General features: G+C 43.1%; 3 protein-coding genes across 13 annotated transcripts; 2 read left to right on the forward strand and 1 right to left on the reverse strand.

The window, feature by feature from the left end:
* The first annotated feature begins 678 nt into the window (after positions 1-678).
* Positions 679-5,374, forward strand: sgk2b (serum/glucocorticoid regulated kinase 2b). The gene is made up of 12 exons (XM_069537142.1): positions 679-875; positions 1,439-1,514; positions 1,615-1,684; positions 1,800-1,825; positions 2,354-2,411; positions 2,501-2,584; positions 2,712-2,843; positions 3,133-3,245; positions 3,500-3,719; positions 3,812-3,967; positions 4,042-4,131; positions 4,217-5,374. Exons 1-12 carry the CDS (start codon positions 809-811, stop codon positions 4,376-4,378), a joined length of 1,254 nt encoding a protein of 417 aa, XP_069393243.1. The 5' UTR covers positions 679-808; the 3' UTR covers positions 4,379-5,374.
* Positions 5,361-7,795, reverse strand: LOC109623843 (putative transmembrane protein 244). Its single transcript, XM_069537143.1, has 6 exons — positions 7,553-7,795; positions 7,155-7,240; positions 6,171-6,244; positions 5,943-6,068; positions 5,806-5,850; positions 5,361-5,714 (listed from the first exon to the last, which is right to left on the reverse strand). The coding sequence occupies exons 1-6, from the start codon at positions 7,583-7,585 to the stop codon at positions 5,620-5,622; spliced, it is 459 nt and encodes a 152-aa protein (XP_069393244.1). The 5' UTR covers positions 7,586-7,795; the 3' UTR covers positions 5,361-5,619.
* A 644-nt stretch (positions 7,796-8,439) lies between these two features.
* On the forward strand, positions 8,440-19,747 carry l3mbtl1b (L3MBTL histone methyl-lysine binding protein 1b). Of its 11 annotated transcripts, none has more exons than XM_020093327.2 (22): positions 8,440-8,801; positions 10,251-10,386; positions 10,854-11,049; positions 11,164-11,362; positions 11,888-12,017; positions 12,209-12,260; positions 12,780-12,874; positions 12,975-13,079; positions 13,213-13,348; positions 13,441-13,532; positions 13,629-13,780; positions 14,569-14,672; positions 15,004-15,089; positions 15,176-15,286; positions 15,378-15,492; positions 15,679-15,781; positions 16,407-16,601; positions 16,754-16,855; positions 16,966-17,030; positions 17,147-17,319; positions 17,534-17,596; positions 18,314-19,747. In XM_020093327.2, exons 2-22 carry the CDS (start codon positions 10,276-10,278, stop codon positions 18,440-18,442), a joined length of 2,514 nt encoding a protein of 837 aa, XP_019948886.1. In that variant the 5' UTR covers positions 8,440-8,801; positions 10,251-10,275; the 3' UTR covers positions 18,443-19,747. The 11 variants fall into 11 exon arrangements, with proteins under 11 accessions (XP_019948886.1, XP_069393239.1, XP_069393236.1 ...); XM_069537138.1 differs by having other exon boundaries at positions 14,569-14,645; XM_069537135.1 differs by having other exon boundaries at positions 8,580-8,602.
* The last annotated feature ends 382 nt before the right edge of the window (positions 19,748-20,129 follow it).

Here is a 20,129-nt window from a genome sequence, read left to right on the forward strand (position 1 = left end):
GGTTCATGTCAGTGGGTAGAAGTTGATTTCTATGTCTTAAGTATATACTTTGATTTTTTTTCACAATAAGTGAATAATATACCAGCAATAAAAAGTCAATCAATGAACTGTAAATGATAAAGAGAAAAAAGACAATACTTTGGTTGGGTAAGTGATTGCTGTGTGTTCTAGTTTCAACCAAGGTGATGCCAACTTCCAGGTTGGGATATAAAGTATGCCCCCCCTGCAGCACAGGTGTATAAGAGCAAGTGGTTCTCAAACTGGGATGCTGGGAAAATAATCAATAATAATAATAACTTTATTTGTATAGTACTTGAAAATGAATACAAATTAAAGGTAATTTTAAAGCGCAATATGGCAATACAACATATGGTTGAGACCCACAAGAGACAGGATCCTTGTTCTTATTTGAGGTTTTCCACATCCATGGCAAACCAAAAGTTAATTTCAATGGATTAGAATTGATCTATAGAGCATCAATAACAATTCAAGCAATTTATCAAGTGTTTTTGAAGGCAGAAGGTATGTTCCATTTCCGGAGTAGGAATGACTGAGGCAGATTTTGAGCCAGATGCTGACACGGACTTCTGCTCGGTTTTAAGCGCGCACATGTCAGTCGTGAATTCTCCGAGGCGACTCAAACGCTCCGCACTCCACGCATCTTGTTACGTCAGCGCTGTGTGAGCGCGCGCCAGTGACGGAGCGGGTCACACGCTGAGCAGCTCTGCCGCGAGACGCTGCGTCTCCATTGACGACCAACTTTCCTCATCTGTCCAGTCTTCATCAAACTCTGAACCTTTTCACCAGGATGACGGTGACTCCAGAGCGGCCGATGACTCACGCCAAGATGACGCGGCTCGTGTCGTTTTTATCAGGTGAGCTTCAACTGTGACCTGCGTTTCTAAAATGTACCTACATTTATTTTTATTCTTTTAACTTTGGATCAGTTCATTGTTAGCAAATGGATCATATGCAGACAAATACAGAAAACAACTAACAGTTCATTTTTAAACATCCTCCTACAAGTGACAGAATTGTATATTTGTGATAAAATGTAATATATAATATATAATATATCACATTCTGTTATTATAATATATCATTTAATTAAGTTTAAAATATGAATAAAGTAAAAGGTTCCAATAATTACATAACTGTTTGTTAAAGTGTGTCACCCTTCTGTCTGTCTGTCTGCCTGTCTGTCTGTCTGTCTGTCTGTCTGTCTGTCTGCCTGTCTGTCTGTCTGTCTGTCTGTCTGTCTGTCTGTCTGTCTGTCTGCCTGCCTGCCTGCCTGCCTGCCTGCCTGCCTGTCTGTCTGTCTGTCTGCCTGCCTGCCTGCCTGCCTGCCTGCCTGTCTGTCTGTCTGCCTGCCTGTCTGTCTGTCTGTCTGTCTGTCTGTCTGTCTGTCTGCCTGTCTGTCTGTCTGTCTGTCTCACAGCTCTGCTCAAAGGGAAGAAAGTTGCCTTCAGTGACTTCTTACACAAACTTGTCTCCAGTCAACAACTCTGCCAACAGTGAGTTTGACAGTTGGAAGAAATGCATGTGTATAATTCCTGTTTCGTGTTCAGTTGCATGGAAACAACTGCCTGACTGTTTCTCGTGTCTTTATCGAAGTTTGGACACCCAGAAAATCCTGCGGCGACAGAGCAGGCTGAGAAAAGAGAAGGACCAGAAAAGCCCCGTGGTGAGCACAGAGAGGAGGATTTTAAAATACTGAGTGTTGACAGGACATGAAACTGAATCTGACCTCCTGACCCTCCCTGTCCCTCCCTGTCCCTCTGTGTCTTCTCTCTCCCCAGAGCTCAGTGGACACAGAAACCTCTCAGTAAGTTGTTTGCTCTGACGTCTGTAACCCTATAACCCTTAAAAAGGAATAAGTTGTTTCTACTGAATGTGTCAATAACTCGTAATGCTTCAATAAGCAGTCTCAATTGAAAACATAGAAGAAATCTAGACATTTTTGGCCACTTGCAGTGAGTATAATGATTAATACATTATTTTGATGTGATCAGAAAAGAGTGAATAATCCCCTAACTTTTTGGCCTTGTGACCTCTCGACACAGGTTTTGGTCTCTCAGTTTCAGATTGTTCTTTAATTACTCTAACAGCTTTAATATTATTCAGTGGCTCTAAAGAATAAATAGAGAAATTTGAATCACCTTGGGCCCCCACAGCTTTATGTCAGGGTTCTTTAGGGATCTCAAACCCAGCTGGAGAACCACTGGACAAAGTATTCACCTCTGTGTATTGGCAATACATAGTTTATTTTCTAAAATGTAAGTGATTAGGGACATACAGACTATGCGTTATTATAGTTCTGTCTAAATCTGTTTTCTGTCGCTGTATCAAACAGGATGAAGCCGTCAGACTTTGACTACCTCAAAGTTATCGGCAGAGGAAGCTTTGGAAAGGTGGGAATTTTCTATTCTTGTTATTTTGTGGGGTTTTTCCCCAGAGTTTGGTGCAGGGACATGAAAGGTCATATTTCAAATGTTTACAGGTGCTGCTTGCAAGACACAGAGAACAAGGGGGCTACTATGCTGTGAAAGTGTTGCAGAAAAAGATGATCGTCAAGAGGAAAGAGGTGATGTGTCTGTCTGTCAGTCTGTCGGTCTGTCTGTCTGTCTGTGTGTGTGTCTGTCTGTCTGTCTGTCTGTCTGTCTGTCTGTCAGCCTTCTTGTCTGCTCACTGTGTCTGTCGTGTCTGTGCAGCAGAGGCATGTGATGGTTGAGAGGAGCGTACTGCTGAAGGGGCTGCAACATCCATTCCTAGTGGGACTTCACTTCTCCTTCCAGACGCCGAACATGCTCTACTTCGTCCTGGACTATGTCAATGGAGGGGAGGTAAGAGTGTGAAAACTAATTCTCTCTGTCATTGGTGTGATGGCTAAAAACTGTACAAACAACCAAGTTATTTTTTATCAGAGTTGAAGTAATCTATATAAATCATATATCATAAAACATAATTTGCTCCATTTTTTAAGTGTGCATGTATAATTTAAAAATATGGCAACTTTTGACACCAGCGGTCACAGCATCTGGGGTCGTAACCTCTTGTGGTTCTGCTGTTGTGTTCTATCTTAGTGTCAGTTAAGGAATCCGTGTATTTGAATGCTCGTCTGTTTGTCCTCAGCTTTTTTACCATCTCCAGAGAGAGGGCTCATTTCCTGAAGCAAGATCTGCTTTCTACGCTGCAGAGATGGCCATGGCGCTCGGCTACCTCCACTCTCTTGACATCGTTTACAGGTACGGTTTCCCATGGCTCATGTTCTGCATGTTTCATTATTCATGCAGGGAAATCCCAATGAATTGTTCACTTTGAGAGCACTGCCTTGGAAATGTTTGACACAGACATACCACCAGCCCCCACCACTGTCCTCCAGCAGCACATCAAAAACTAAAATGAGAAAAGAAGCAAATGTAAAATATAAGATAATCAACAGCAAGAAATGTTTCTGTAAAGAACTAAAACTAAACACTTCCATGTGTTTGTCTGCCAGAGACCTTAAACCAGAGAACATCCTGCTGGACAGCGAGGGTCACGTGATGCTGACGGACTTTGGGCTGTGTAAAGAAGGCGTGGCCATAGGTGGGATTATGCACACATTCTGTGGGACTCCAGAGTACCTCGCTCCAGAGGTGCTACAGGGCTGCCCGTACAGTCCAGCAGTGGATTGGTGGGGACTCGGCACTGTGCTTTTTGAGATGCTCTTTGGACTGGTAAGTAAAGGGAAACAATCTCTTTTCCTTTTCATCACCTTATCTTTCCTCAGCATCTTCACCTCACTCCATCTCCCTGTTCTGCCTCTCAGCCTCCATTCTACAGTCTCAGCAAAGCAGAGATGTTCGAGAAGAAACTCTACGCTCCTCTGCAGCTGGGGAGCGGGGTGTCTCAGGCGGCACGCTCACTGTTAGAGGGCTTGCTGGACAGGGACGTCACCAAACGCACAGGGGCGAGCCGTGACCTCGTAAGTGCACACATTGAGAAAGAGAAACAAACTGTGACACAAGCACAGAGGGTCTAATGTTGAGGTGTCTGCAGGAGGAGCTGCAGGAACATCCTTTCTTTGCCTCCATCGACTGGGACGACCTTCTGGCCAGGAGAGTGGAACCTCCCTTCATCCCAAACGTGGTACGAGTGATTCAGAAATGAGTGGAGGGCACTATCGTTAATAATCAATGCAGCGTACCTGAGTGTGTGTTTGTGTCTGCTCCAGTCTGGTCCCGGTGATATCAGCCACGTCGACCCCGAGTTCACGCTACAACCCATCCCTGCCTCCGTGAACGAGCGGTGCCAGGCGAGCGCTGCCAGCGAGGCCTTCCCAGGATTCTCCTTCATGAACCCAGTGGAGTACATGACACCACAACCTGTTTCATAACCACAACGAATCCTCCGGGAGCATATTTGTTCAAATATTTATTTTTTTTATATCATAAATTATAAAATCAAGGCTATTTTTAAACATATTCTTACACTAATACAGCAACACACTGTATGTTTCACTACTTCCACTTAACTAAATGATATGTTTGAATATTTTATTACCGTTATTTTAACTGTATTGGTTCATCCTGTGAAATAGGCTGGTCACTATTTCAGTCCTTGCTACTTCACTGTATAAAAGGGCATAAAACAAAAAACACAAAGATGTTTCATTGTTCAACACTTGACATTTAAATTTTTGAATAACAATAGATATTGCAACCTTCCCATTCAGCTTTTACATTCACAGTCTACAAAGGTAAAATACTTTACAGGCCGCATTTAAATCCCACACAGTGACAGAGGGATTGTGCATTAGAAGAAAAATACAGAGAACTCACATCTCCTTGTGAATTCTTTGGACCCAGCTCTGACTTAAACCGGTTTTAGACACATTTAACTTCATTTATAAAACTCATTTAAAATAACTTGGTGGACCAAAGTGCTTTACAAGTAAAAGCAACGACAAGAAAACAGTAACATGCAAAATATAATGATACTAATGATTAACCTGATTAACCTTCTCAACTTGAAAAGAAGGCCAAAGAGAAGAGATGTGCCTTTAACAATGATTTGAAGCGTGTGAGAGAGGGGGCAGAACCAATATGAAGTAGTAAACTGTTCCACAAGCTTGGGGCCTCTCCTGCAAAGGCTCGGTCGCCTCTTGTTTTTTCAAGTCAACATCTTCATCGGTGTCTTCTACGTGCATGACACCTCTTTTACATCCTTGGAAATTTGTATTCTCAAGGTTTTTTTTGTGTTGCATCCATTATGTCATCAACGCAGCCACTTGCTGGCTGTGAATTCTCCAGATATTTTTCTGCTGCGTTCTGTTTGACTCACTTGGATGTATTCCAGACATTTTCCTGCCAGCAAGTAAAATGTCTGGATTCAGTTCGTGTCTGAATGCATCTTTAATACGTGAAGGTACGTTTTTTCTAGGAACGAGCAAAGGTGACATAAAAAGCAAAACACTGTGGATAATCTAATTGGTGTCTCAAGATGAGAGCATGTGGTCTGATCCCTTCTAATCCATTTGACGTGTGTTAATAAAACGTAATCAATAAATAAATAAAAATTAAATAACTTTTAAAGAATTAATAAATTAAAAATACATTCACAGTTATTTTCTGTCAGTCAGTAGATGCTGAAGGAGGCGTAGCTCTGGTCACTCTGGCAGGTGAAATAAGCAATCAGCTGACCGTTGCAGATCATCAGAAACAAGCCGCTTCCTACGAATCAACAGACAAAGTGGAGAGTATTAAAGTCAGCCGAGCTCACAAAGTCAGATGCAATAGGTTTAAGAAGTCTATTTTATTTTACCTAAAGCCAGCCACCACTGCCACACCATGGGAAACTCCAGCATTACTGCAACATGGAAAGAAAACATGCAGACTCACAACACATTTCGAAACTTGTTTGAGTAACCTGGGTGGATACGTGATTATATTTGTCCTCACCGAGGCTGGTGATCACAACATGCAGGAGTGTGACAGTGAGGGCGTAGTCCCACACTCGCCCCCTCACCACCGCAGCAAACAGAAGGCCGCTGCAAAAGTAGGTGAGCTCCAAGGACAGGAGGTTCACTGCGGGAGACCAATGCAGTAAGAATATACTACATCATCTGCTCGATCAACGACGAGTTCACACTCTTCATTGATCGTGTTGCCAGCATGAGCTGCACTCACCCAAGTATTTGGAGTTGGATTCAATGGGTTCCGTCTTAAAGTCGAATGGGATCAGTCCGTCAAAGTGATCCAGCCTAAATGAAGAGGAATCACTGTAATTGGTGCAGATCAGCAAAGTGATGGAGGTACAATAAGTGTTGATGATTCTCAGTTGTAGGATACAGGACGTGGACAAAGTAACGTAAAAACTCATGAAAGACGGCTTTACATTTGAGATAAACCTTCCATCATACACCAGAGCTGTTTTTATGTTGTTTGCATCAGGTCATGTTATTATGGCTCCATGACCAGATGAACCTGGAATGTGGCCCTCACACAATGACATTCATCTTGTTTGGATGTTCATATTCCAATTTGGAATCTGCAACTTTGCCGTTAGTTGGTGTGTTCGCTTTTTTGATAACATTATTGTACAAACACCGCGGCTTGCTGTAACTTCTTTGAAAGGAACAGATATATAGCTGTAAATGTATCTGACACTTCCTGGAAATGACTGTAATTAGATAATAAAGATAAGACAGATGGGTACACGGCTCAGTTGGTACACTTGTATCAATTCATTCCACTAGTGTGACCCAGATATTCATTCAATAATTTTACTAGATATGAGTTTACAATAGTTGTTATTCTAAACTAAACTAAAATTTATAATTTCTTATTATTTATATTAATTACACAGGTCTTTCCAATAAAAAATAGTAGAACCTGCAAAATAAAGTAATAATGCTTATTGTAACTGTTGTGTTGACTACATGACAATGCCTTATATACCATCATATAGTTTGTATGGTATGGAAACTAATAACCAAGTGTGAGGATAAGTATTATGATCCGTTATTAGCCACACCCTGGTGATTATGGGGAGAGAGAGAGAGAGAGGGTGGTGGTGGAGGTATGTGTGAGTGTGTGCGTGGGGGGGGGGGGCTTTCATAAGTGCATTTTGCGTGATGCGTGCGTGTGCGCATGCGTGTGAGGGATTCAAACCTGAAGGCACCGAAGCACACGCTGGCGATCATGTAGAAAAGAGAGTAAAATATGAGCAGACACAGCAGCAGGTTGAGGAGCACGGTCTGTGGGATGGACACACACACACACACACACACACACACACACACACACACACACACACACACACACACACACACACACACACAGAGGAGACATGATTTCACATCAACACACTGTTTTATAATCCGTCAACAACACACAACACGAGCGAACACCTGGAGCTGTGTGAGAGCACACGTAACTTGCTGCACACTTTGATGATTGATAAGTGATGAATAATCGATGCATGTCATAATAAACACACGACAGCAGCCTCCTATCACTGATCTCCTCACAGCCACGGTGACGCTCCGCACAGACGCGTCATCTCTTACCTTCGAGTCGACCGCTTTGCCTTTGAATGCCATCTCATGCTTGTTTATAGGCCGGAATATAATAATGCGGGGCTGCTGCGGGATGTGCGACCCCGTTAATCCCGCGACTCACCGGACGTCTCCCGCCATCTAGCGGCGAACGCACGGCTCAGGCTGCGTCCACAGCCCCGAGTGTCTGAACTCGTTTCACCTCGTATCACTGAAATCAAACTCTCTCCTCGGCGTGCGTGCACCAAGTGTTCGCAGAGTCAGTCGTGCTATAGCAAAAAAAATAAAATAAATAAAATAAAAACCACGCATTGGGTGCCGTCTATTTCCTGGAGGTTTTCGTGCGAAAACGGCGAGATGTGCGAAACGTCCCTCCACCGGAGAGCCGCCCTGTGGTGGGAGGGATTGAACACTGCTGCAGGTTAGCTGGAGACAATCATCTCTGTTGAACAGGAGTGTGTGTGTGTGTGGACACAACAAAAACACACACAAGTAACGATCAGTCCACAGTGGTGACTTCAAATCATAGAAACATGAAGTACCACATGTCTTCATGCGCAGGAGCTGAGGGTTCCTGCCAGAATGAAAAAAAAAACATGTCTCCACGTTATATCACACTGGATGTTTGTCTTCATCATAGAGAAGAATAAGATCCACATGTGGTGTTTGTTCTCCCCGATCCCACTCAACGCTGCTTGTTTCCTTTTGTTATCGCATCATCTCACACACATGGATGCGTTTTAACCGTAGAATGCAGAATTTGGCTGAAAATGACACTTGAGGTTATTGTGACATGGCTGATTTTATTTAATCCAGCTCTCAGCTCCGGTGAGAACGGACCGATCGCAGCCTGAGCTCGGGTGGGGGACTCAGGAGGAGGAGGAGGAGGAGGTTGGGGGCTTTGAGGAGGTGAAACAACCGGTTTTCAGCCCGCAGATGAGACGGCCGGTCCCGGACGCTAACAGTAGACACTGCGGTCGGTCCCTGCGCTCCTTCTATCCACACTCTTCTTCACTGGGGAGGAGGAGACTTGTGCGGGCACCGGGTGAAACACAACCCCGGGTGAGAGTACCGGTTGTATCGGCATGTGAAGTGACTTTCAGCGGTTGTGTTCGTGGGCCGGGTCGCGGCTGCTCACGCGCCTGGTGTCGACCACAGATACAGAACTTTTCCGAGCCCCAAAGTTGTCAGGCAGCGCATCTTGCACGCATGCGCACATCCGTCCTCTGCTGCTCTAAATAAGAGTTAAAACAGAAACGAGGTGAGTTCCACATTTTTTTTAAACAACACCGCAGCTAAACACATTTTATTTCCACGAGCCGAGGCGACATTAGAAAAAGCTCCGAGCTTCGTGTTCCTCCGCGGGGTCAGTTCACCTTATTTCCTCTGTGATTTAAAAACGGCGAGAATAAATCGTTTTTGTTTTTTTCAAGTTTCTATTGAAGAAATTAAATCAAGCAACAATGGAGACAGGAGCGTCGTGTTGTTGCGAGAGTTCGCGTTGCTGTGGGAAATATTCGCGTTGGGTAAAATGCGTTTTCCTCCTGTTATTATCCGGGGAAACTTATTTATTACAGATTGTCCTTTGCTGGCTGCATCCAGGCACAATGCTACGGAGGCTAGCCGCGGAGCTAACCCCCTCCGTACGTTCAGCTGGGCGGAGTGGAGCTAGCTGCCTGTTAGCTTCATGTCAGCGGTAGCTAGCAACCTGGGCTGACATTCCGTGACAAGGGGAAAGTGAAGAAAATAGCCGGAGCGAAGGAAAACACCAAGTCAGGAAATTACACCGCAAACATCGGCTCCTGTTCGACGTGTAGCGGCTCCGCGCGGTTTGTTTAAATGGGTAACTTGAGTAATTTACATAGTTTAAACGTGTTGGTGGCCTCTTCCTATGCTCCGCCATTTTGTATAAGACGAATGCTAATCATGGGCGCTCTTCCATACACTTTATTTATGGCCAGAATAAAACTGGGCTGCGAGGAGCGGAGTCAAACTTCATCCAGACGCAGTGGCCCGGCCTGTTGTTTACTTTGCACATGGTTATGGCCGCGGTGCGAGCACAAAATCATTCCTTAATTCATTGTTGATCCTGCGTCAACACTAAAACGTTATATCGCAATATTAGTCGGATTAAAACGTGCTTAAGTTTGGCCGCTCGGCGCAGAAAACAGTGTTCTCCTCAAATGTGATAAACCAGCGATCGCCTCGTTTGTTTATTAGCAGGCAAACGGCGGATTTGGGGAGATACTGATAAAACAAGAAAAAGATGAACTTGTGTGGTTAACTTAAAGTTGAGGCGTCTCTCCTCGCCTCTGACAGTGATCGTGGTGGAGGTTCGGTCTAACGAGTCCGGTTGTGCGCGTGCCCGCCCGCGTGTTGACCAGCAAAACATTATTATTATTGACTGTTTTGTCTGAAATCGAAGTGCATGGTGTCTCCTGCGAGCCGGCGCACAGTCGCCATCTAGCGGTGATGCTGCGTGGTGCTGTGTACAAGTGCAGGTAGACACTGTTGGAGCTCATCGCAGGTATCGTGATGATCACACGGGCAACACGAGAGATGAGGATCAAATGGACAAATGACAGGATTGTCATTCGATTTGTCCGCTGAAGCTGTTTAATCCTTGTCTTTTGTATATTTTTTTCACATCTGTGATGTTCTTTTGTTGATGTGTGCCATTGTTTTTAATCTGACTTTTCTGTTTTTGCAGGTCAGGGGTTATTAGAGGAGTGGGAATGACCGACACTCCACCCAGTGATGGCCCCTCCCAGGGAGCGGAGTTCGACATGATGGGTGCTCTGGACTGGAAGGATGGAATCGCCACTCTGCCAGGAAGTGACATCAGGGTATATGAGAGACACATGTTTTTGTTCCCTTCCAAAATTCATCGTTCACTCTATAATTGTTTGTGTACATGTCATTGATTACACAAAGATTTGTGTGAGCTGGGTTTCCTTAAGTGGTTACTAAGTGAAGGGAGACCATGTTGCTTGAAACATTGGCTTGGCCATTTGGCCTGAAATTGCTCCTGTGTGAAGGTTGTGGTTTTAAACTCTTCCTTATGGGCAGAGAATGAAGTAGATCGATTATGTTTTAGTTGCTGTACTCGAAACAAAGACCAAGTCTCCAAGTATAATTTCAACAACACATTCTTTAAAGAAAGAATATGAGCAAATGCCAATGTTAGGGAGAGAGACGATTGCTTTGTTTGTCATTTGCAGAAGAGCTGAATGAATTTACCAGCTCGTCTTAACAATGTCCTTGTAGAAACCCTGATGAGCATATCTGCTTCTCTTTTCTTTGTGTTTTTCAGTTCCGCATGACAGAGTTTGGGACTCTTGAGATTGTCACAGACCCAGAGGTCAAAGGGCAAGAGGCAGAGCCTAACCGCGAAACCTTGGACCCAGCTCCGACTCACACTCCCACCCCTCCTCCAGAGGGCCAATCACAGTCTGGCACAGCCAAAGTTCCAGCCAATCAGAGTCAGCTAGGATCATCTCAAGCTAAAGGTACAGCAGCACATGTTTAACATTTTATCAGTGATGTAGAGTTGCAGCGTTATTTTAATGCTCTACTCAGGTTTTTTGTGATTAAAAACCTCTTTTCTTCTTCTCTGTCATCAGCCACTGGTTCTGTGCTTCTGTCTCTAGAGGAGGGCCCCAGTGTGGAGGATGGTCCCAGTGTTGAAGTTGGCTCCAGTGCTAACATGGGCCCAAATGGGGAGCTGTCAAGGTGCCGGGCCTGTGGGGGTCGTGTTCCTCGGGATGCCCTCTTTCAGGGCAGGTTCTGTAGCCCTGTTTGTGCACAGCCCTCCAGCGGCAGGTGAACACACACATTGTTTTCTCTAATACACAAGTTTTCAAAAATGTTGTCTGTGGGCCACCCCTTGGATAAAACTTAAAAAAGGATCCCCTCACCACATTGTAGTTCACTTGCTTAGCTTCACTCAATTTCTGGATGTCTATGGAATCATTTTTATGTTATTTGATCACATAGACACTCAGAAATTGAGCAAAGACAGTCTAATGTTGCTGTTTGACATAACTTCAGGAAAAGGTCTAAAACATTAATTTATTCATTCTTATTCTGGGAAATTGGAAAAACTATTGAAACACCTGAAACTACCAAATCTCTGAACCATCCCTTTAACTAAATCATGCACATTTAGGCAGTTTTACATGATCTCCTCTTTCAATGTAATTTCTTTGTATTCCCATTCACTCGAGTGTCCCATGAAGTTGTTTGGAGGAGCCCCCACTTTGAAAACTTCTGCTCCAACTCCTCCTTCCTTCAGATTATTTTGGTTTGTTATTTCCTCTGGGGTCAAATCTTTCTTCTTTTTTTAAGATCGTCTCCAGGGGAAGCGCGGGAGAGTCAGACAGTTGAAGGTGAGAGGCTCGGCAAACGTGTGCGCAAAAAGAGGAAGATCTATATGGACTCTGGTGAGGAAGAGGAAGACAACCAAGAGGAACCGGAGGTCAGGCGGATACTTCTAAGCATTTGTCACTTGTGTTGTTTTCTTCCAAAACTAATGGCAAATGAAAATATTATCTTCAGTAAATTTTGAATTCTTCTCCTTGAAGAGTTGAGAGAACACACAGGAAACCTGAGGAAAAAACATTGATTGTTCTGAGTTTTTATATTTTTCTTTCTTTTTTCCTTTTGTAGGAAAAAGCCAAAACTACCAAAGGCAGGAGAGGTGCCAAAATTGCAAAACTGGGTATGTTAGACTACTGCCACTGTGAGGAGCAGGGGGGGATGGAGAAAATATTTTTGTAGTCTCCAAGTCTCTACATCTTATTCAAATATAAACTCAAGGCCACTAAAAATGGTCACTGTAGAGCACTCTTCCTTAAATTCAGTTTTTAAAACGTTGCAGTATTACTGGTGAGAAACTAAGTCCGTTTTGAAGACTTTCCTCTTAAGTATCACCAGTAGCTTTTATTTTAAAATATTTAAACGTAGATGAAAAATGTAATTTTTTTGTTTGGCATTTAAATTGTCTTAATTTTGAATTTACCTTTTGTCATTAAGTTTGACAGTTGACAAGAAGGACTGAGGACTAAGATATTTTTAGGTTCTACATCATTATACTGTATTTTGTGCATTTTCTTATGTACATAAAATTCATAGTACTACCATCACTAATACATATTCTATATATTATACAGATTCTCTGGTCAATGTTCCTGGTTGGGGAGTTTTATACTGTATCCATAATGTTTTTATGCCCCTGTAGTGACTGCCCCTCCCAATAAGAAGCGTGCATGGAGCTGGCCTGCTTACATTGAAGAGGAGAAGGCCGTCGCTGCTCCTGTTAAACTATTCAAAGAGGTATAATCCCGTAATGTTTAGTTTGACTAGGGATGTTTTTTTGTTTATCTGGTGTCTGTTAAACTGAATTGTGCTGTGATGTACATTTTGTCTCTCACAGCATCAGTCCTTCCCTCAAAGCAGGAACAGTTTTAAGGTGGGGATGAAGCTTGAGGGACTGGACCCATCTCACCCATCTCTGTTCTGTGTGCTCACTGTTGCAGAGGTACGAGTGCTAATGGTTGTTTATGGATTTGATTTAGAATAAGATTGTGTATTTCCTTATATCTGTTCAGACTTTTGAATGTCACTGTCGTTATTCGTCCTGAACATATACACGTTGTCTCTTTCCCTCTCAGATCCAGGGATACAGGGTAAGACTTCACTTTGATGGTTACCCAGAATGCTATGACTTCTGGGCCAATGCTGACTCGTGGGATCTAAAACCAGCGGGATGGTGTGAGAAGAATGGACACAAGTTGTTGTTGCCTAAAGGTAGACACAATTTCACAATTGAACAAAACAATGGAAATGAAACATTTTTATAAATTTGAGGTGCAAACGTGCTGACACAGTTTGTGTTGTAGGTTGTAAGGATGGAGAGTTTAATTGGAGCATGTATGTGAAGAACTGCAGGGGGCAACTGGCCCCGAAACACCTTTTCAAGAGCCTCAACACAGTGAGCATTAACCACACAACCACATCCACTGAAGCCGCCTGAAAGCATTGTGTATGCACAGATTAAATGTGAGTTAAAACATTTTTTTCCTTTCAGTCTGTGACTCCGTCTGGATTCAGGGCTGGGATGAAGCTGGAGGCGATTGACAGGAAGAATCCCTCGTTGATCTGTGTAGCAACCATTGCTGCTGTTGTCGACAACCGCCTGCTCATTCATTTTGACAACTGGGATGACACCTATGATTACTGGTGAGAGCCTGGCTTGACACTGAAAAAACCGAGATGATCCACAGATATATTCGCTAGTCCACCTAGGGCTCTGCTATAGATTGAATTCAAGTGAGATCACTAGAGCCGCACTGAATCCCGGATAATCTCCTGAAATGATTTGGAGGGGCTGTATGCGAGAACTCAAATGATCCAGTCAGGGACTTCAGACAATTTCAGGAGTTTCTCGTGCCAGCCCCCAAGTAAAACTCTGGGGAATGTCTGAATGAGCCCATGTGAACATTAACGACTTTTCTAACATGTGACGGATGCAAAATTGGAAAAAACTGATGAAAAAGAGAAGCCATACAAATAGAAGACTCCAACGAAGATGTCAACCTGGAAAGACATCAAGATTCAAGAGCTTTGGTGAAAAGGGCTGGTGTCGATGTGCTGTGGACAAAAACACATGATCTCTGCATAGGAATTGATTCGTTACATCCTGTCCCCTGAATGCTGTGCCACCCTTTGTCTGAATGCTTTTTGTCTGTTGTTGTGAACGTGTCTGACCAAAGTCTCCTGCTGCATTCTTCATGTGGGAAATGCAAACTCAGGAGAGAGTCTGGTTTCTGGTTGTCTGGACTTTTTTTGTAGTTAATGCCGAGTAAAACGCCTACATAGCTTCTGCATAATGCTAATGTAGTGTGTGTATGAAAAGGTGCACAGAATGAAGGCGATATGGTTTTAAAAGTTTGCAGATGGATCAAAGTTTGTGGTTAAGTTGGACACGTTTTGTCTGTATGTTCACCTGCACGTTGTGTTACGTTAAGGTGCGATGCCAGCAGTCCTTACATCCATCCTGTTGGGTACTGTGAAGAGGCCGAGCTAACTCTGACCACTCCAGCTGGTAAGACACAGACCAAGACACATGTGGGTCAGTATAATCTACTTTCATATACAGTAGGGCCGGACTAATGTAGGATCTAATATGAGCTAATTAACAGTTTGACTCTACTAATAAAGCTGAAAGTACTTAACACTTTTCTGGTATATTTATTTACTACTGTAAGAAAGAACTACTCAACTCTATTAAAATCAAATATTCACTGTAATTTGTGTACAAACGATGCATGCTGCTGTCTTCTCCTGCCGATGCAAAGCTTGTCTCTGCTTTGTGATCTATTATACTATAATGGTGTCTGTGTAAATGTTGGTCTCTCGTCAGTTACCAATGGATCTAATGAGATTTTATTTCATTTTCTTAGAATATAAACAACCGAAGAGTTTTTCATGGGAGAAGTACCTGGAAGAGACGGGAACACAGGCGGCTCCTGCTCGGGCTTTCAAACCGGTACAATTTACAAGCACATATACATAAACACTGATTTACACTCCTCTATGAAATGGTGTTTTTATTATGATGCTATGTATTTGCAGCGACCTCCTCATGGCTTCCAGTTTGGGATGAAAGTGGAAGCTGTCGATAAGAGGAATCCCATGCTCGTCCGTGTTACAACTATAACGGACACAGAGGACCATCGACTGAAGGTGCGACAACGTCTCATCAAGACGCTCTCGGATTCGACTCTGTGCTCAGCTTATGTCTAATTTTCCGTCCACTCCCCTTTGTCTCGTCCAGATTCATTTTGATGGCTGGAGTTCAGAGTACGACTACTGGGTGGAGACAGACTGCCCCGATCTGCACCCTGTTGGGTGGTGTCAGAAAACTGGACACCCACTACAGTACCCTAATGGTGAGACACACTGAAGCTCTCCCTGTCTCTTCTGCTCTGCCTGGTTTTCAATGAGAATAAAAATTATAATTTCAACAGATGAGTCAGCAGAGTTCACCTCTTCCTTCATTTAACTTCTGGATTTGGTGGTGGGAGGAATCTGTAATGAATCCAAAATCCTTGTGTGTGTCTGTGTGTTTATTTCAGGCACCAATGATAATATATTGACTGCCCCAGGACAAGGATGTCCTACCCCAGGATGTAATGGTGTTGGCCACATCAGAGGACCTCGCTATGGGACACACTACACGTTAGTAGCACATACTCAGTTTTAAGCTTTCATAGTCAACATCGACACTTTGTTCTCTTTTGAAAATGTCTCAGCTCTGCTACGGATACATACAATTGCTAAATTGGAGAAGTTTGGAAATGCAGCTGGTCGCATTTTAGTTTAAAAACTGCAACGAAACAACTGATTCAATTAAATCTTTTCTTACTCTTTTAGTAAATGCGATTTAAATGCTCTAGTGTTGTCTCTAAAATCGAAATCTTGTACACTTTATTTCAGTATTTGAAGATGTTATCACTTTTTCTCTCACACTGCTTTAATGAGTAATCTTCACATTGGTAAAATTTCAGGTATTCATATTTTATCTTTGTTTGGAGCCTGTGTTTTCAGTATGAGCAGGAGTAGAAGAAATGGTTTCAGTGAACATAAATGTCATTTGTGCTTGTGTGGGTTGGCGCCAGCATAAATGTGTTGCTTGTGTTTGTATGTGTGTGGGAGTTACAGGCTTTAAGGTGATCGTTTTAGCTGCATTTCCTTCCTAATTGTTGTAACCTGTTTAATGATCTCATTCACAGTTATAAAATGAGTGTTTGTGGCGGTGATGGGCCTGGGTAAAGTTTGTGTGTCTCTGTGTGTGTGTGTGCAGTCAGGTGAGCTGTCCCTATTCTGAGATTAATCTGAACAAAGAGGGCTTGCTGCCAGACCGTCTAAGCGGAGAGCGGCTCCTCACCCTCAGTGGACCTCATCCTCGCGGGCGACGCCCCGATCCTCACCCCAACACTACGACACAGACCTCCTCTACGCCTGAGCCAGCCGAAGGAGCTGAGGACTCCCAGAACAGGTCTGCTGCTGAACATGCACAAGGATGACACTTTACACTGCACGAACACATTGTGAAAGCCACTTTCACTCTCAGGAGCTCTCCAATCAGGGTTTTGAATGCAATTCTATCCAGTGGTCGGCTCTTGAGATGTGGGTAATGTGTGTTGCTAGGAAACTCGCGACAGTGGAAGCTGAGCGTGTAGGGCGCAGCAACCAGTCTGAGCCACCGGGTGGAGCCAGCGAGCAGAGCCACAATGGAACAAGACCTAAACGGTAGCAGTTGTGACACCATCACACCAAACTGTGCTGCTGCAGTTCAGTGCAGAGGATGTTCCTGTGCCTCAGCATTTAACCTCTAACGTGTACATTGATGTCTTCCTCAGGACTGCACCAGTTCCTAAATACCTGAAAATGCACTATGTTAAAGAGGAGATCGGCGACAGTAAAGGTGTGTGTGTGAGAATGTGTAAAATGAAAAGAGATAAAACATAAATAACCACCTCATCCCACTGACTGCTGTCTCCTCCTCCTCCTCCTCCTCCTCCTCCTCCTCCTCCTCGTCAGCCTCTCCAGATGCCATCTCTCTCCAGCAGGCCCTCCACGAGTCCGTGTTCTCCCCCGGCATCTCTGCCTCCCCCCCTCACCGGGTGGCTCTCTGCTGGGACAAACACTGCCAGCTGCTGCCCGAGGTCCTGGGGCTGACTGCCAAGAGAGTGGCCACTTGGAGCGCCGAGGAGGTCAGACGTGCTCACTCACTCACACACAGTGTCAACACATGAAAAGCAGATGATCCCCTCATTCACTGACCAAACATGAAGGCATCGAGTTGTTCAGAGAAACAAAATGAATGAGCAGTCAGCCTGAGATTCATGTTAGCCACTGAAAATAGTAGATAAACTATTGGCTTGTTTGTAGCTGTTCACTGCATCTTGTCTCTTTTCTTGTTATCAGGTGGCCAGTTTTGTCAAAGGACTCCCTGGATGTAAAGAACATGCTGCTACTTTTAAAACAGAGGTGAGCACCTCATACATTCGTTAACCAGAACTTCAATCTACTGACAAACTCTAAAAAATCTGCTAATAATACATTTTTTAGTCTAAACTTCATGATCATTTTTTCAAACATACTTAATTATTCATATTGTAGATCTAGATTCACATCTTTTATAGTTTGAATGCTAATAAACTTAATAATTAATTTCACAGTTAGGCCCTCATGATGATTCGTATGGTTTAAGTTTTTCATTTATGCCATAGAATTGTTAAAAATGATGTTATACCCCCGTGCACTCCCTTGCTATCTTATAAGATTTAATTTCAAAATGCTTTCGTATGATTATTAAGTCACCCAAAAATCCTACAAGTCATCATTAGTGTGCAACTATGTTTTATTGAAAGGGGGCCGACAGTGCTTGAGACTGGCTAATGAACGTTAATGAGCAGGATGATTCTTTCAGAAGTTGGTAGAGACCAAAAAATGTAACTAAAAGAGAATGAATATTAGATTTTTACAGAAACACAACTCAGCAACTACAATAAGTAACTCAGTTTCCTTGTAGATTGTAAATTATAGATAACTGTAATGTTTTGCTCACAACTTGTGTCAAGAACATCAGTTATTGAAGGTTTGAAGATGAAGAATAGGAATCAGCTGCTTCACTTAAAAGAATCTGTTTCTATATTAGTCTCAAAAAAGAGTGATATGAAAGTGAATCCTTTTTTGTTCCCTTAGCAAATAGATGGCGAGGCCTTCCTGCTTCTCACCCAAGCGGACATCGTCAAGATACTGTCAATCAAGTTAGGACCCGCCCTGAAGATCTACAACTCCATCCTCATGTTGAAGAACGCTGACGAAGAGTGACACGTGGATCTGGGAGGATTCGATTCCTCATTTCCAGTCTCCTCAACAAACACTCGGCTGAAGACATTTGAGCTTAATATTTGATGATCGCTGCATTGATGCAGCTGCAGAAATGAAAGAAAAGGAAGCCATCATCTTGAAAAACGTCCATCTAACCCCCCCCCCCACCCATCTCCTCTCTCTGTGAGGGGCACTGGTCGACCTTGAGGGAAGATACCATGAGGATTTCACTTCTATTGTGTTTGTTTACCTACCAAATCATATAAAAAAAAACTACAGCACCTTTAAGGCTTCTTAATATTGTACAGTTAACTTGGATTTCGTGTCTCGATTCTGTTGCATTTCTTGTTTTATTTGAACGCTATTGAAATGGTGCTTGAGCTCAGAGCCGATAGAACAAGCGTGTTTGTGGTTTGTTGCTTTTTACTTGGCAACAGAAATGCGTGTTTTTTTTTTTTTAAAGCTGCAAAATACAATCGTGAGGTGTCGAGGTTTTTAAATGTGAAACCCAGTGGAGCAGAAGCACTATGTAGTTCAGCCTTTCTCCTCTAGATGGAGAAAGTGAGCCACTCTACAGGCCCAGAGGCAGAAGAGTTGGGTTAATTTGGAGTTGGCTGAAGCTAAGGTTGAATGGGAGGGGGGTTAAAATTAGTGTGTGTATGTGTGTGTGTTTGAGAAACCAGGATGTAATTTCCCAGCAGCCTGTGTGTGTTGCTTCTCTGTTGTGACGAGCAGGGCTAAGGGCTAATTGTTAAATCAAGGAAACTTGCAGTCTGTTGAGGTGGAATGAAACAATGAACCAGCTTGTGTTTGCTTTTCTGCTTTTTTTGGGAATGGCACATGAAAATGAATGTTTAAAAAAAACACATCTTTTAGTTGTTCTGTTGATAACGATCATCTTGTTTGGTTCAAATAACCTCCTGTCATTCACGTTGTAAATAATATAAAGCTACAAAACAGACTGTCTTTGCTTCTTACGAGAGTTTACTCCTGCTTGGTTATGCAAAACCTTGACATCTGTCTCCAGGGAAGGACATTGTGACAGTGGACCGAAAAAACACAAGCCTCGATTCGTACATAGATTCTGGGAAGACAAAAAAAAGAAAAGAAAACATTGTCGGTGTCTTTGTTAATGAGCGTGCACTTCAGCCAGTTGGAATGTGTACATCAGCAACTGTTTATATGCAAACAGCTTTTATTTATGTATTCTAATTTAAGGGGTAATGGTACGCTGGCTGCTCTGGAGGTAGATGTGGCTCCTTGATGGAATGTGTGAATGGATGAAAATAAATGAGATGCACACTGCCTGCTGTCCTTAACTGACCTCAGTCATTTCACCACACACACACACGCACACAGACACACACAGAGATTATCTAAAATTGTGGTCTTTATCTGTACACTTTAGAGTTAAAGAGGTGGAAAACACATTTACTCAAGTACTCCACTTAGTACATTTTTGAGGTACAAGTAGTTTGACAAACAGTTGCAAATTAAGGTTCATGCACTTTTCTAGAGCTTTTAACCAGATCATGGACTTACAAGGCAAATAGAGATTTTTAGGTTTTGATATGTTTACTCTGGATTTCTGTTTTTCTCCCTACACTGGTAGCTGGACAAAGCAAACACGAACAGCAGAAATATCTGAAGTAACAGACACAATCTTTGGAGTGTTTTGACTTTTATA

This window comes from Paralichthys olivaceus, chromosome 13 (assembly GCF_024713975.1).
Source record: "Paralichthys olivaceus isolate ysfri-2021 chromosome 13, ASM2471397v2, whole genome shotgun sequence".
Lineage (NCBI taxonomy): Eukaryota > Metazoa > Chordata > Actinopteri > Pleuronectiformes > Paralichthyidae > Paralichthys > Paralichthys olivaceus.

Excerpts from the sequence above, each read along its gene's own strand:
- l3mbtl1b (XM_020093327.2), top strand. The coding sequence starts at position 10,276 with ATGACCGACACTCCACCCAGTGATGGCCCCTCCCAGGGAGCGGAGTTC. Across the intron at positions 17,031-17,146 it reads GGAGATCGGCGACAGTAAAG|CCTCTCCAGATGCCATCTCT; the intron begins GTGTGTGTGTGA and ends CCTCCTCGTCAG. Across the intron at positions 17,597-18,313 it reads CTGCTACTTTTAAAACAGAG|CAAATAGATGGCGAGGCCTT; the intron begins GTGAGCACCTCA and ends TTGTTCCCTTAG.
- LOC109623843 (XM_069537143.1), bottom strand. The coding sequence starts at position 7,585 with ATGGCATTCAAAGGCAAAGCGGTCGACTCGAAG. Across the intron at positions 7,241-7,552 it reads GCAAAGCGGTCGACTCGAAG|ACCGTGCTCCTCAACCTGCT; the intron begins GTAAGAGATGAC and ends TCCATCCCACAG. Across the intron at positions 6,069-6,170 it reads ATCCAACTCCAAATACTTGG|TGAACCTCCTGTCCTTGGAG; the intron begins GTGAGTGCAGCT and ends GGTCTCCCGCAG.
- sgk2b (XM_069537142.1), top strand. The coding sequence starts at position 809 with ATGACGGTGACTCCAGAGCGGCCGATGACTCACGCCAAGATGACGCGG. Across the intron at positions 2,844-3,132 it reads ACTATGTCAATGGAGGGGAG|CTTTTTTACCATCTCCAGAG; the intron begins GTAAGAGTGTGA and ends GTTTGTCCTCAG. Across the intron at positions 3,720-3,811 it reads TTGAGATGCTCTTTGGACTG|CCTCCATTCTACAGTCTCAG; the intron begins GTAAGTAAAGGG and ends TCTGCCTCTCAG.